At 42.9% G+C, this 14,181-nt stretch overlaps 2 protein-coding genes across 2 annotated transcripts; one reads left to right on the forward strand and one right to left on the reverse strand.

Annotated features, from left to right (window-relative positions):
* Positions 1 to 1,811: 1,811 nt before the first annotated feature.
* On the reverse strand, positions 1,812 to 7,483 carry LOC115744344. The gene is made up of 7 exons (XM_030679473.2): positions 7,045 to 7,483; positions 6,601 to 6,742; positions 6,100 to 6,191; positions 5,837 to 5,927; positions 4,546 to 4,664; positions 2,863 to 3,122; positions 1,812 to 2,216 (listed from the first exon to the last, which is right to left on the reverse strand). Exons 1-7 carry the CDS (start codon positions 7,339 to 7,341, stop codon positions 2,066 to 2,068), a joined length of 1,152 nt encoding a protein of 383 aa, XP_030535333.1. The 5' UTR covers positions 7,342 to 7,483; the 3' UTR covers positions 1,812 to 2,065.
* Positions 7,484 to 9,939: 2,456 nt separating this feature from the next.
* On the forward strand, positions 9,940 to 13,757 carry LOC115742349 (tubulin beta-1 chain). The gene is made up of 3 exons (XM_030676581.2): positions 9,940 to 10,448; positions 11,762 to 12,031; positions 12,786 to 13,757. Exons 1-3 carry the CDS (start codon positions 10,055 to 10,057, stop codon positions 13,463 to 13,465), a joined length of 1,344 nt encoding a protein of 447 aa, XP_030532441.1. The 5' UTR covers positions 9,940 to 10,054; the 3' UTR covers positions 13,466 to 13,757.
* Positions 13,758 to 14,181: the final 424 nt, after the last annotated feature.

Genomic DNA, 14,181 nt, shown 5'->3' on the forward strand with positions numbered 1-14,181 from the left:
GAGGAACGTTATCCCGTTTTAGTGAGGAATCGGTTTCTTGATGTGCCCCCATTGACATCCCAAAAGCTAGTCGAGAGCCGAACTTTGTCCGAGCATGGCTGCCCCGATGATTCCCTCTTCGCCCTCTTGGGATCGGGTGGACCACAGGCCCCGTGCCCTCATTGTCATCTTAGAAGTTGGTCGAAACCCGCTCCTTCTCGGGTATGGTCGTCCTAGCATTTCACTCTCCGCCTTCGTAGGATCGGGTGGATGGGTGGTTTCTTTCAACTCACTCATTTATGAGAGGGATTTTTGTTCTGATACCATTTGTCACAAGCTAGCAGATTTCAATAGCGGAGTTAGCCCGCGCACCGCCGGGCGAGCACGCCAGGCTAGCCTTCTTGCTCACATTGTCCCTTAGAACAATACATCAAATATCTTCCTCATATCGGATCGTACTATGCCCAGCTTAGCTTGGATGTCCAGTCCATCGATCAAGACAAGTAGAACCCTTTGGGCATGACAATTGGTTTGGGCCTGCCATAGCCTACTTAGAAGAGAGGCATCGGCTCTCGATCGGTTTGTACACGGGAGGCCAACCCCACCTTCAAAGTTCCCTAGAAATGTAGTCTTTCTATTCTAGAACTCCTAGCACAAACCGCATTGACGCCAGTCCCATGGACCAGTTGCTTTTTCCCCACTACATCACTCACTCACGATGATGACACCATCAAGCTTCGCTTACCAGGGTATCTGAGAGTGGAAGAGTTGGGGCACGAGACTTTCGGTCCAATGCATTGTACACGCGTACGGATGAGGACACGAAGTACTTGCATGTCACATATGGTCAAAGTATTGAAGAAAAGTCATTACTAATTTATACTAGTTGTAGAATGCATGTTTGATGCACGGGATAAACAATAATAATCACATGACTCTACGTGATTATGACATAAAAGTTTGCATTTATAATCCTCTCAAGCACCCAATATTCATTACCGTTGTTTAGTAATCTTGACGTTATGGCTTCAAGTTTTTGGCTTGGGTGAACTTGTTTAAGCTTCGGGAAATTGGCTTTGAGTGGGTTCTTAAGACTAGACAAAGGGTATTTATAGAGCCATGAAAGGAATGATAGTGAATGTAACCCCTTATTGTTCAATCGAAGGGCATTTGTCTAAGCTTTTCAGCAAAACGATTATGTATTGAGTACACAAGGTTTAGGTCCTTCAAAGCCGACGTTGATAAGGCAATTCGGCAATAAGATTGCATTAAGTGAGCATCTAGAATGCTCGGCCATTTTCTCATTATTGAAGAGAAGCCACTACTTATTTATATTAGCTACATAATGCACGTTTGACAAACGAGATAAACCATGAGTGTCACATGGCTTAATGTGGTTATGACCTTAGAGTTTGCATTTATAATCCTCTCAAACACCCAAAGTTCATTACCATTGATTAGTAATCTTAATGGTATGGCTTCAATTAATTGGCTTGGGGACATTTGTTGAAACTTTGGGAAGCTGGTTTTGAGTGGGTTCTTAAGAGTAGGCAAATGGCATTTATAGAGAACCAGGGAATGGAATAGTAGTGACTATAATCACCTATTCTTCAAGTCAAAGCCTGCCTTGATGAGGATTACTTCCATTTTAATTACATAGTTTCTCCATTTTCCCCCATGGTCTGCCATACAGCGGAGAATTCGTTCCCAGGCCTTGTGCACACCACTTGTCACACTATGGGAGTTGGTCATGCCCGGACTCATTACCTTAACTGCAACAAGGGGATTCATGAAACAGCATAATTCAACAACATGAGAGGCCATCAAATTACACCACCCCGGGAAAGCAGTGGAGGCAAAAAAAAAAATTTGTATATTACAGGATGCAGCAGATTACATTGAGTTTGAGCTAGGGAAGACTATTGCGACGCTCATACAAAATCACCGATTCAGGAATGGAAAATTAGAACACTTTTAGACAGAAGAGGCGACGGCACTCGGCCTCTCACACCAGATACCGTAGACCCGAAAAACAAAAAACCAGTAGAAATTGGAAAGGACATTGAGGATTGTATTAAGCGAGCATCTAGAGTGCTCGGGCTTTGATGATGTCGAAGCTCATTTCGCTCGGGTCCGTGGCTTGCAACTCCACTTGAATGCCGTCCAGTTCCCTCTTGAATCTGTCCTTGGAGCTGGCGTACACCATCTTACTCCTTATCTTCGCGGTATCAGGTGCCCTACCAACACATTCAATCAGCGAACCTCTGTCTTTGCTCAATTCAGTATGATTGTTTCCTCAAATTTGCGCAGAGAGAGCTTTTCCTTTTTCATCCTTTTGATTATGCAGACAATGATTCACAAGGAAAGCAAACAGATGACATACAAAGCTCAGCACAAGTGCAACAGACTAGTCGGACTTTTGGAATCGAGGTACGGCGCGCAACAAAAGATAACCGGAGCTCACATTGGTCGAAAATATAATGACCTAACTTTTATTCCGTCGTCATAGAAAATGAGATTTCGATGTGGCCTCGCCAAACTTCATCAGACGAAAATGGAAGAGGTTATAACATTGGCCCGATATCACAAAATTAATCATTGCAAATGTTCCGACTCCAGATGAAATCGAAAATTTTCATGAGTTTGTGAATGAAATTTGGAACCTCTGACTCAACTTCTAAAGACATTGAGGAAATAAATCCAAGGGAAATTCTTGCACGTCGCGCATGTACGATCCTTTCGAATGATGAAGTGCAGATCTTCCGTATGCAACAACATTACGTGACTAACTATTATCATACTCCCAGATGCCGAAAGTTACTTAACCATTAGGCTATTCACATAGATAAAAGATAGGTCATATCGGTTGAGAGATAATGTTACCATGCAACGAAGAAGATCTTGCTTTTCTGGCAATTCTCGTCGGTGATGAAGTCAAAGTCGAACACCGAATAGCGGCACTCATCAGCCGGAAAAGAGGCGGTGAAATCCTCGTAAGTTTCCTCCGGACTCCCGACCTTCTCTACCACCACCTGCTGGTTCTCAATCTTGAAGATGATGAATCGGTAATTCCTCTTCGCTTTCAGCTCCATGAATTTCAGCTTGCACTCGTCGTGGACAGCCATTCCAGAAGCCGCGTTCGCCTGATCCGTTCATTTTTCAAGTCGGTGCAAATGAAAAATGTCAGACGGTTAGGACGCGAATAAGATCTCAAATCACCATCGACGAGAATGAGGACGACATGAGAGGCCGCTCCGTTTGTGCACATCCAGATACTCTACGCATAATATTCTCGATACGAACAATTACAATCACCTTGAGCATCAATTAGAGTTCTACCTAGATCATGCTCATCTAAAACGACCACAAATCTAGATTATCACGAAGAAACAAAAGATGCATGATCATCTTTAATGTGAATCATAATCGAAAGAAACGCCGAGACGGTATCCGATCGAAAGCGAAAACATTGTGCGTTCGGAGAGATTGGAGACGGCGAACGTACCATTTTGCCTTCGATGAGAGAGACAGAGAAGCTCCGATGAGAACAGAGAAATTTGAGGAAGAAGAATGAGGAGAAGAGGGGTGAGAGAGGGCGAGAGAGATGAAGGTGATCCTTAATCCCTGGGATTTCTAAAGCCGGTGGAGAGGAGGAATTGGAGGAAAAGAAAGAGGCTGGTAAATGCAAACTCCAACCAAACACTTTGATGTTGCCACGTTCTTGATGCATCTCACATGGCACGTCTGTTTGTATAAATTTCGATTTTTTCTTTTTCTTTTTTTCCTTTTTTTTTTCATTTGTTAAATTCAATTTCCAAATATAGTAGTGGCAATCTACTCTACCCACATTTCGTAAATGTTTATGTACTACATGAATGGCATTTAGCTTATGCCCTTCAATTGGCCATTTTGTTCAGCCCCGTGAATGTGAACGGTTCCGAGATGCGCCCCTTATGAATCAATAGGCAATCGACAATCTAGGCTGGTCGCCAGCAAATGATGTTGAGTCTGTACATGAGCCGAGGTTGCGGGGTCATGAGCCGAGGTTGCGGGGTCGGCTTAAGAGAGAAGCCGAGGCCGCCTATGTCGTCGTATGTTTTACTCCCACATGACAAAATGCCGCGTCAAGAGGTTATGCACGTTCAGGGTGCGCATGACTTTCACAAAATTGAAGCAGGCTCTAGTTCAGAAAATCATCCTGCGAGGGAAGCATATGACTCTTCAATGAGTTTACGAGTCTGCACACGAACACAAGTTTCAAATGATGAACTGTAAATTCAAGAATTTCCGACTACACGGGAGAAGTTCCATTGCGACGACAACATATCACCGACAGTCGATAGATACTACAGTATTTTTCCTGCATTTCTTTGAATCACAAACTCGCTGTATCCAAGGGTCAAAATTGCTCGAAGAACCGTAAAATGAAGAAAAGGCCAACAACGCTGTAATCCCAGCTATCTCTCATAAATCTGAAAATCATTACCCAACAAAATCAACTACTTTTGTATCCTGTTTTCTCTTGGCTTTTACATGACCATCTTTTGAGCCAGAAGTATCAGCTACACCTGCACTAGACTTGTCCTTCTTAGCAAGTGTTTCATCCATCGTAAAGTCATCATCAAGATCGTCCCCACTAATGAATTTGGTAACTTGAGGTCTCGGTGCCTCTTCTGTTTCAGCTACTGGAGACAGGACAAAGGGACAGCATCAGAAAAGACCTTAAAGTCGTTCAACGTTATATAAGCAATTTAACTTGTGAACAAGAAGTAACATTTGAGGACATCAAGCAAGGAAGCATTTGAAAGAAAAAGCAGAAATTACAGAACAAGTACCAAAATACTATATCTGTGCCACTGTATCTTTAACTCATGTGAAGATTCTATGGTAAGCTTGTACTGGTCAAACAGAGGATTTACTTTACAAGCAAAGAATTGGATCCGCATAAGAGTTAAGGATGTCAAACTGAAGTCACTTTGAGATGGCTGCATTGACATCCTTCACTTTATATCTCATGTTTATAGCCAAGCCCCAATTCCAATATGTATCCCAAACGTGAGCCACCAATAACTCAACAGCCCATCAAGGACAACTCAGAAGCACCGGACTTGCCGATATAAAGAAAACTCTTGCCAATTATTTCATACAGTATCGGCATTTACAACGACAGAGAAAGCTGTAAGACAATTTTATGCATCACAACTGCAATGGGGTCGATTGAATAAGTGAACGAGATTATAGGAGCGATATGATTAGTTTAAAACAAGGATCTAGCAACAACACCAAGAGGACAAGGCTAACATTCTTATGAAGTAATCACTATGAAGATCCGATGTGATTTGTCTACTCTTGATGAGAGTAAGTCCACCATCCAGAACCATAAGAATCAGAAAATAGCTAAACTGACTAACCCCTCTTCATCTACCGGCCAGGCCTACATAGATCTTCCCTTTCCTTCCTCCACCAAGGTCAGGTTTCTCAGTTCAAGGATAAAGAGAAAATTTACTGGATACACTCAAGCCATTTTTCTCCACCCTTTCACGCTTAAGCAGCCGATCGTATCACCCAACCATTCTTTACGTATGCTAGAGGAGTTAATGTCCAAAGGTTGTGGAGGCGCAAGAAATTAGCAAATCGTTACACCATTTTATTATCTATTACTGAATTTGATCTGGTTTATCCTCGGTTCCTAATGCCTGAGGAACATTCCATTTAAAAATTGTAAGATGTGGAACAATTCGCACTATTGGCTGCAATATTTATCCTCAAAATGCAAATAGAATTTGCCACAGAACATCATCAGAATTAAGAATCCTTCAGGCCAACACGAGTTTCAGATATATAGAAGATGACTCACATCTGCCACCAGTTCCGAAACCTCTTTTTCCCTTTTCAGGGCAATCCTTGGCCAAATGTGTCACACCACCGCAGATTTTGCAGCAACCACCCTACAGAAGAGCAAGTTAGGTGTCCCCCATTCATGAGAGTATTGTAATGGGTACAACCACATTTGGACCAGAGCGCGTGTCAATATGTATAAAACAAGATTTAGTAAATACCCATTTGTTCTTTATAGTTCCAATAAACAACGTGCCATTTACAATAAACAAAACAATGTACCTTTGGATAAATTCCATGAGCATTTTGAGGGCAGTTTTTGCTCAAGTGACCCTGCTCTTTACAAATAAAGCAGCTGGCGAACTTAGTTCCTCCTGTCACCACATAGGAGAGTAAATGGTCGGGGAAAACATCATTCGTGACGTAAAAGCAAACACCTCAGTAGCAGAACAATGGATGGAAGTTGACATGAGCAGTCACATTTAATTGATTCCGCTCTTGATGATGAAATGAGGTATCCAGCGCATCACCAAAAATTAGGCTTGTGTAAGTAAACTCAAAGTTTAACCTTTTGAGAAGAGGATTTAAGAAGCAAATTCAGAATTACGCAAATCAAAAGATAGACCAGTAAGAAAAGTAAAATGATAGTCTACAATATATAGAGAAAAAGGACTTCTGCATTAGTGGACATCCAAATTACATGGCTCGAAATATGTAATTCATTTTCAGTGAATGTCATAATAGAATAACGATATTCAGTACAATCTCACAAGATCAAATTACCATCTTTAAGAGGTTGAGGACAATTTGCAAGAGAATGCCCCGAATCCCCGCAATTATAACACAACTTCCTATCAACAGACTCGTCGTTCTTCTCCGGGCAGCTTTTGAGACTATGACCCCGCCGCCGGCAAAGCAAACATATCTGCAGACATCAAACAGCATAAAACCCATTAGGTAGACAACCCAAGCAATACCAAAGAACTGAAGGAATTCATATGCATATGCTTGGATTGATTGGGCGCTGATCAATAACCAAAAAAACAAAGAACTCAAGCAAGATTCATGGACTGGCACACTGTTTCTCAAGCAATCTCCACATAAGTCAGACAAGCTCAATCTCTAAATACTATCAAGAAGTAAGGATAGCCAATTTGGTCAAGTCAACAACAACAACAACAACAGCAACAACGGCAACAACAGCAACAAAAAATCAAACAAACAAACCTTATTCTTCTCCCACTGAAATTTCTCAGGGCAGAGCTTGGCAATATGGTCCTGGGCTTTGCAAATAAAACAGCCCTGACCAGGCATTAATCCAGGAACTCTAAGCGGGTGCTTCTTGAGTGTTTTCTTGGTGGGTCTTCTGGGGTCATTGGGATCTGGTCTCTTGCGCTTGAATTTGTTCAACTTCTTCTTCGTCTTCGTCGGGTTTTTGGGTGGGGTTGGCTCTGGCTTGGGGAACAGCTCAGGGTGTGCTTCTTTGTACTTCTTGCGAGCGAGTCTCTGTCTTTGGCTCACCATCTTGCAAAGCTCGGTACCGGTGGCGGTGGGGGACGGTTTCGCCTTTGAGCTAGCGGAGCTGACGCGGTCTCATACTCATACCAGCGGAGGTTTTAGGGTTCATCGAGTGGTGTACTGGGGCAACGGTGATATTTCTTCTGCCTCCTTTTGGGGGCACGTTCACTTTCTCTTTGCGGTTGCTTTTAGGTGATTTCTACCTTTCTGCATTTCAATCTTTCTAACAAGCCCTCAAAAATATTTTAAAAAATTAATTAAGTTTTGAAATTTGCAAAAAGTGAAAAAAAAATTAATTTGATCGAGTCATTCTATTAACTTTATTTAATTAAGCTAATGAAAAATAATAACATGTATTATATTATTACTGTTTGTGATTAATATCAAGTCAACAGCTTTTTGCGATTAACGGGAGCATTTTTCGAATCGAAGGGCCAAAATTGATTAAGAGTACCAACCAAGGGCCACGTTTGAAAAAGGAATTTCCATAGTAATATGTCGACTTGCAATGCATTTGTCAACCTGTAATTGACCAATTTAAAAATTGAGCCCATTCGAGCGGTGCATTTGGGTAAAGTTGTGGCTAAACCAACTTAGATCTCAATTGTTGCGGGCTATAACCATGACTTGTTCGCACAGACTTGATTCCAAATAAGTGGGATAGCATATCTGTAAAAAAAAAATACGTAAATCAAATCTCGGTACACAACTCGTCAATTTCTCATAATCGTACGCTAGCACATCGTGAAAGACGTCTCAAATTTTTACACTCGTGCCGAGCAAATATACATTGTCCTCCGTTAGCGAAAAGAATGTAACTAGCAATCTCTTGGGTGTTAGAACTTAGAACCGAGTTCTTGACCTCATTTTCAAGCCGTGAATGGACAAAAAAAATGGCGACATCAAATTTGCTTCTTATGGCAGCACCGAGTTTGGATGGTCAAATGGACTTTTTTTTTTTTTGTGCCAGCGAGACCGCCATTTCTCTTAAGAGCCCCTTCACTTGTCCCTTAAGTTGCTTCCGATTGTGTCCCCATTGATATCTGTTTGTTGCACGGTCGCCTTCCAATTGATGCAACACAACTTCTTCTCTTTATTACACTAAGGCCCCCCCACCTATTGTCCTGTGTCCAAAGGACCCTGTCTTCTGACCTTTTTTTTTTTTTTTTTAAAATCACATGTTCCAGATTCGATTCGACTGTTTCGTATTTGCCAATCCATCTTTCCCAAGCGAGAAAAGCAAAGAAACTTCAAAGCTCCTTTCGCCGAGAACACGACTCGATCCGTCTTGCGCTCGACGACATCTCTGAATCGTAAGGGTGGAAAAATCACGGGATCCTCTATCGAGTTTTTATATATAGTTGCAGCGAATGATGATACTTCAGGTTGGGGGGAGGTGCTTTGCTTTGGCACGAAGGGTGGATTTCCCACTTTTTTGTGCGAAGTGGGAGTGAGCTTTCGTGACGTTCGCTGCGCAACCCATTTGCTTTTCCATGAATGAATCGAGATGGGGTGGTGAATCGGGGAGAAGACTTGCTCTTTGGGCTTCGAAGATCGTCGTCGGCTTTGGCCCACACTTCTGCTCGATTGTGTTTTTTTCTGCAAAAGATGAAGTGCATCGTACGCTGAAAAATGGCGTTTGGACCCACCCTTCCTCCCCCCCAAACCCCACCCCCCATCAGTTTTTGTCGCTGGCCCACTTCTGCTCCAAGTTTTCTCCGCCAAAAACTCTAAAAATTATGATATTTTGTCGCTGGCCCATATCCATGTATATTTTTTCTTTACTTCAAAAATCTTGATCTATATTTACCGTAATTTTTTTTTCTTGCGACATAACAAAACCCTGGACTTGTATATATGTGACAAATTTAATCTCCGTCGGGGTTCCGCCAAATGATTTTTTAGCTAGAATAACGTCGTTCTCGCTTCGCTTAAGTCACGTAGGAGCCATCCATGTCAATATCGTTTGCCTTTCGATGTCTATTTATATAGATTTTTAACGGTGCTCATTGAGGAAACCGTGACCGATGGTAAATGTGTCACACATGTATCCGTTTGAGATTTTTGGCGTTACGGGAAAAAAAAAAGCTTAAGGTAAAATGAGTCCCGATGGGTAATTTTGAGATTTTTGATGACTTTTGCGTATTGGAATAATAACAATAACAATAACAATAACAATAACAATAACAATGGCAATTATTGTTGTTGTTATTACTTGAGTTAGATTATGGTCATCTCAATTATCCTTTATTTGTCTCGACCCACTTTCCACTTTGCAGGTTCGATTCGGCCCCGGCACGTGCGCTCTTTTAACCGGAAAGAAGTACAAAAATAAAAGAAAGTTAAAACCCCACCCACCCTCCGGAGCGTGCGATGCACCGCCCAAGCGACCGCGTGGTCCGGAATCCCGCACCCTTCCCCCTCTCGCAATTCCCAACGACGAGCACAGTTCTCGTTTTCCATTTCTTTTTCAAATTTCGAATTCCCACTCAAACCAAACGCCGTCAGTCAAACCCCTCTCCAGCCTCGCCCACATCCCTAACGGCGTCGCACCTTCCGTCTTCTTCTCCCTATATAACGTAACGCCCCCTCATTTTCTCCCACCCACCACCCTTTGCAGAAATAAAAAAGAAACCCACCCGGTTGCTCTTGCTTTCTCTCGCTACCTCTCGAACCTCACACTCTCTTCCTCCTCGAGCTTCCACCCTCTCTCTTCAAAATGCGTGAAATCCTCCACATCCAAGGTGGCCAGTGCGGCAACCAGATCGGAGCCAAGTTCTGGGAGGTCGTCTGCGCCGAGCACGGCATCGACTCGACCGGCCGCTACCAGGGCAACAACGACTTGCAGCTCGAGCGGGTCAATGTCTACTACAACGAGGCGAGCTGCGGACGCTTCGTGCCGCGCGCCGTGCTCATGGATCTGGAGCCTGGGACCATGGACAGCGTCAGATCTGGACCGTACGGGCAGATCTTCCGGCCGGACAACTTCGTGTTCGGCCAGTCCGGCGCCGGGAACAACTGGGCCAAGGGTCACTACACCGAGGGAGCTGAGTTGATAGACTCGGTGCTCGACGTTGTGAGGAAAGAGGCCGAGAACTGCGACTGCTTGCAAGGTAATGTGCTCGGCTTGGTCTCTGCCGTTCTCGGAGAAGTTGATTTTCGTTTATGGATGCTTTGTTGAGCTCTCTGTGGAACTAGGTTTTGATTCGGCTACGCAATGTCACGGTTCATCTCTTGTCCTCTAGCTCTGTTTTCGATCTGCTGCTTTTGAAATGCGTCTCGTGCGTGTTGATTCACAGAGTCAGTGGTTTAGAGTGGAGAATTGTGTTATGGGCGGGTTTCGTGCTTATCATCGGTTGCTTTGTGGTAGTAAGCAATTTTTAGCGCAGATTGTTACTAGGTATGTGTTCGGTTTGTTGAAATCACTTTCGTAAAGCATTTCTGGCCGTCCAATGTTGTTTCACCTGCTGATTTAACGTCCTGAAGGGAATGTGGTACAGATTTATTCATCAAAAGCGAGCAGTCGTGTAGTTTTGTTGGCGATCTGCTGTCTTAAGAATGTATCTCATGCGTGAGTTACTTATGAGTGGTTACTGTGCGATTCACATAAGTCAGTAAGTGTTTCTCGCTGCAAATTTTCCAGCGGTTTTGTCAATGGAACTTCCCTTTGAAAGTTGTTTGGCTTGTTTCTCATCGTGCACTAATTAGATTGGAGTGTTTCGGTTGCCCTGTTGTTCAATCATTATCAGATGTGGGTTATCTGGTAGATCTTCGTTTGACATGGGTCGATTTGAGCTCCTTATATTTGCTAGACTTCCTTGATTGCCTTGATGGCAGTTGATTTTACTTTGTGCTGTCACCATGTTTGTTTGGAGGGAAATAATTCCCATTAAAACTGTTACCATTTTCAGTGCAATCAATCTTGAATGCTTGATGTTTAATGTGAGCTGCATTGCTTTATTACTTGTTGCCCTTGCTTGTAATGGTTATACTTACTTACAAGTATTAGTGGGCAGCTGGTAGAATACATTTCTAATTGGAAAGTTCAGCGGTTAAGCAATTGTATGGGATGGTGTCTGGCCTTATCATCCATCATGTGGTTACAACATTATAATGTTTCAATGTCAGGCTTTCTAGCTCAGATGTGACTCAATATGCTTCATCAGTTCAATCTGTTTTGACTTGAGCTGCATTCTTTGATGATGCTTTAGAGAGTGCTTTTGTATGTGATGACATTGCTTGTCGCACTTCTTCATTATGATTCTGGTGTCCTTGTGGACGATCGTTTATGAAATGACTTTGGGTGCTAGAGATGGTTACCGAATCCTTCCCCACTATGAAGCTACTCTTCTTTTTTCGCTTAGGTGACTGCTTGTTTGTAGTAAATGAAGCTGAAGCTGAATCCTTGTGTGTTTATTGATTTCAGGTTTCCAGGTTTGCCACTCTCTGGGTGGTGGAACTGGATCTGGCATGGGAACACTCCTCATCTCCAAGATCCGTGAAGAATATCCTGATAGAATGATGCTTACTTTCTCTGTGTTCCCCTCCCCTAAGGTGTCCGACACAGTCGTTGAGCCCTACAATGCAACTCTTTCTGTTCATCAGCTTGTTGAGAATGCAGATGAGTGCATGGTTTTGGACAATGAGGCACTCTATGATATTTGCTTCCGGACTTTGAAGCTCACTACACCTAGCTGTAAGTATTTCCTTTTTACTGTGCTAGATAAGGCCTTTTTGTTTTTTAGCTGTTGGACAAAATTGCAATTGTTCAGTTGTCCAGTCTAGATTAATGCAAATGTCTTTGTTAGTTCAGATTCTTAATTATTAGGACATCCAGAAAGAGAACATGCACTACTTAATCCATTTGACTGCATATAAAGGCTGGCATTTTGATATATCTTTTCTTCACTCTCCTAGGAATTTCTGTTGTTATATCACTCTATTAAGGTGCGCTTTAGTGCGATTATCTAATTGTTTTTTGTTTATCAATCTCGGGAATATCTGATCCCATGTGGAGTTTTTCTTGGAAGCAGTTCCATTCTGACTATTTATGATTAGTTTGTCATAGTCATTATCTGTTGGTTCAGAATATTCCTTTTTATATACACATCTGGTGCTGTTTTGGAGCCCCACATGCTGTGACCTGGTTCTGGCATATTAGATGAGATACCTTGGACCACTTAGAAGTCAAGCCTTTCCACATGTGCTTTGTCAGTCTGTGATGTTTGGGCCACAGTATAAAGTTATCTGTGGCACATGTTTTTTCCAACATGCTTTTGGCAGTTAGATCCCAGATCTAAATACTGTCTCTCAAGTTCTTGATTGTGGATCATATAGTATCTTTTGGCCGGTACCCTGTTAAGATTTCAGTAGTTGGATTTGATCATCTGGTTAATATATTTTCGAGTTAATTCTGGCCAGACGTTTGATCTTCATTTGTCTCATTTCAGTTGGAGACTTGAATCACCTCATATCTGCGACCATGAGTGGAGTCACATGCTGCTTGCGTTTCCCTGGCCAACTTAACTCTGACCTCCGCAAGCTTGCCGTCAATCTCATCCCATTCCCACGTTTGCACTTCTTCATGGTTGGGTTTGCTCCGCTCACATCTCGTGGGTCCCAACAGTACCGAGCGCTCACTGTTCCCGAGCTCACTCAGCAAATGTGGGATGCGAAAAACATGATGTGTGCGGCAGATCCACGCCATGGCCGTTATCTCACTGCCTCAGCGATGTTCCGTGGCAAGATGAGCACCAAGGAAGTAGACGAACAGATGATTAATGTGCAGAACAAGAACTCGTCCTACTTTGTGGAGTGGATACCAAACAATGTTAAGTCGACCGTGTGCGACATTCCTCCAACTGGTCTGAAGATGGCATCCACTTTCATTGGAAATTCCACCTCCATTCAGGAAATGTTCCGCCGGGTGAGCGAGCAGTTCACTGCCATGTTCCGTAGGAAAGCTTTCTTGCACTGGTACACTGGCGAAGGCATGGACGAGATGGAGTTCACCGAGGCTGAGAGTAACATGAACGATCTTGTCTCCGAGTACCAGCAGTACCAGGACGCGACGGCTGATGAGGAGGGCTATGACTACGAGGACGAGGAAGAAATTCAGGAAGAAGCATAAAATTGATTTGCCTATATTGAGAGTCAGCAGCTTTTGTGTGGAGTTTTCTTTGTTTTTACCTGAATGGCTTATTTGGGTGTTTGGAATGGGGCACTTTTGGATGAGTAATCCCGTTATCATATGCTTCTTAGTATAAGGGTCTGGTCTGTTGACCTTCGTGCTGTCTTAACTAGTTAGTGGATTTGCTGTAATGAGACCTACATTTTCCGCTATGTTTCTTTTACTTTTGTCGCCGTTGTGAAACGATGCTTGCTTATTTTGTGGGAAGTGTTGGATGTCATTTCGTTTCTTAGTTGTCTGTTCAGTTTTACACCATCGACATTTCTACCTGTCTTTTAGTACTATTAGGGTGTGTTGTCCGTGCAATATTCATGTATTTTATGCCAAGTGAAGGGTTTTGCAACATGATAAAGAACAACCTCTAAAGATGTGGCAATTGTTGAATTTCTTTCCTCTTCCTAAAGTCAGGATTTTCCGTATTATCGTGCCAACATGAGCTTCACGCTGAGGCCGAGCCTTGCGGCGTTCTTTCGGTTTATGCATCCAAACAGGGGTACGGAAAAGGTTGAGAATAGCTACATTTTCAAATGGCAAACGGGAAAGGCCGAGCCTTGCGGCGTTCTTTCGGTTTATGCATCCCACCAAGAGGTCGATGAGCATTTAATTGGTCGAGTGTGCAAATGGCCGTTTGAAAGACAAACGAGTCAGCACTCAGT

Source organism: Rhodamnia argentea, chromosome 7, assembly GCF_020921035.1.
Source record: "Rhodamnia argentea isolate NSW1041297 chromosome 7, ASM2092103v1, whole genome shotgun sequence".
NCBI lineage: Eukaryota > Viridiplantae > Streptophyta > Magnoliopsida > Myrtales > Myrtaceae > Rhodamnia > Rhodamnia argentea.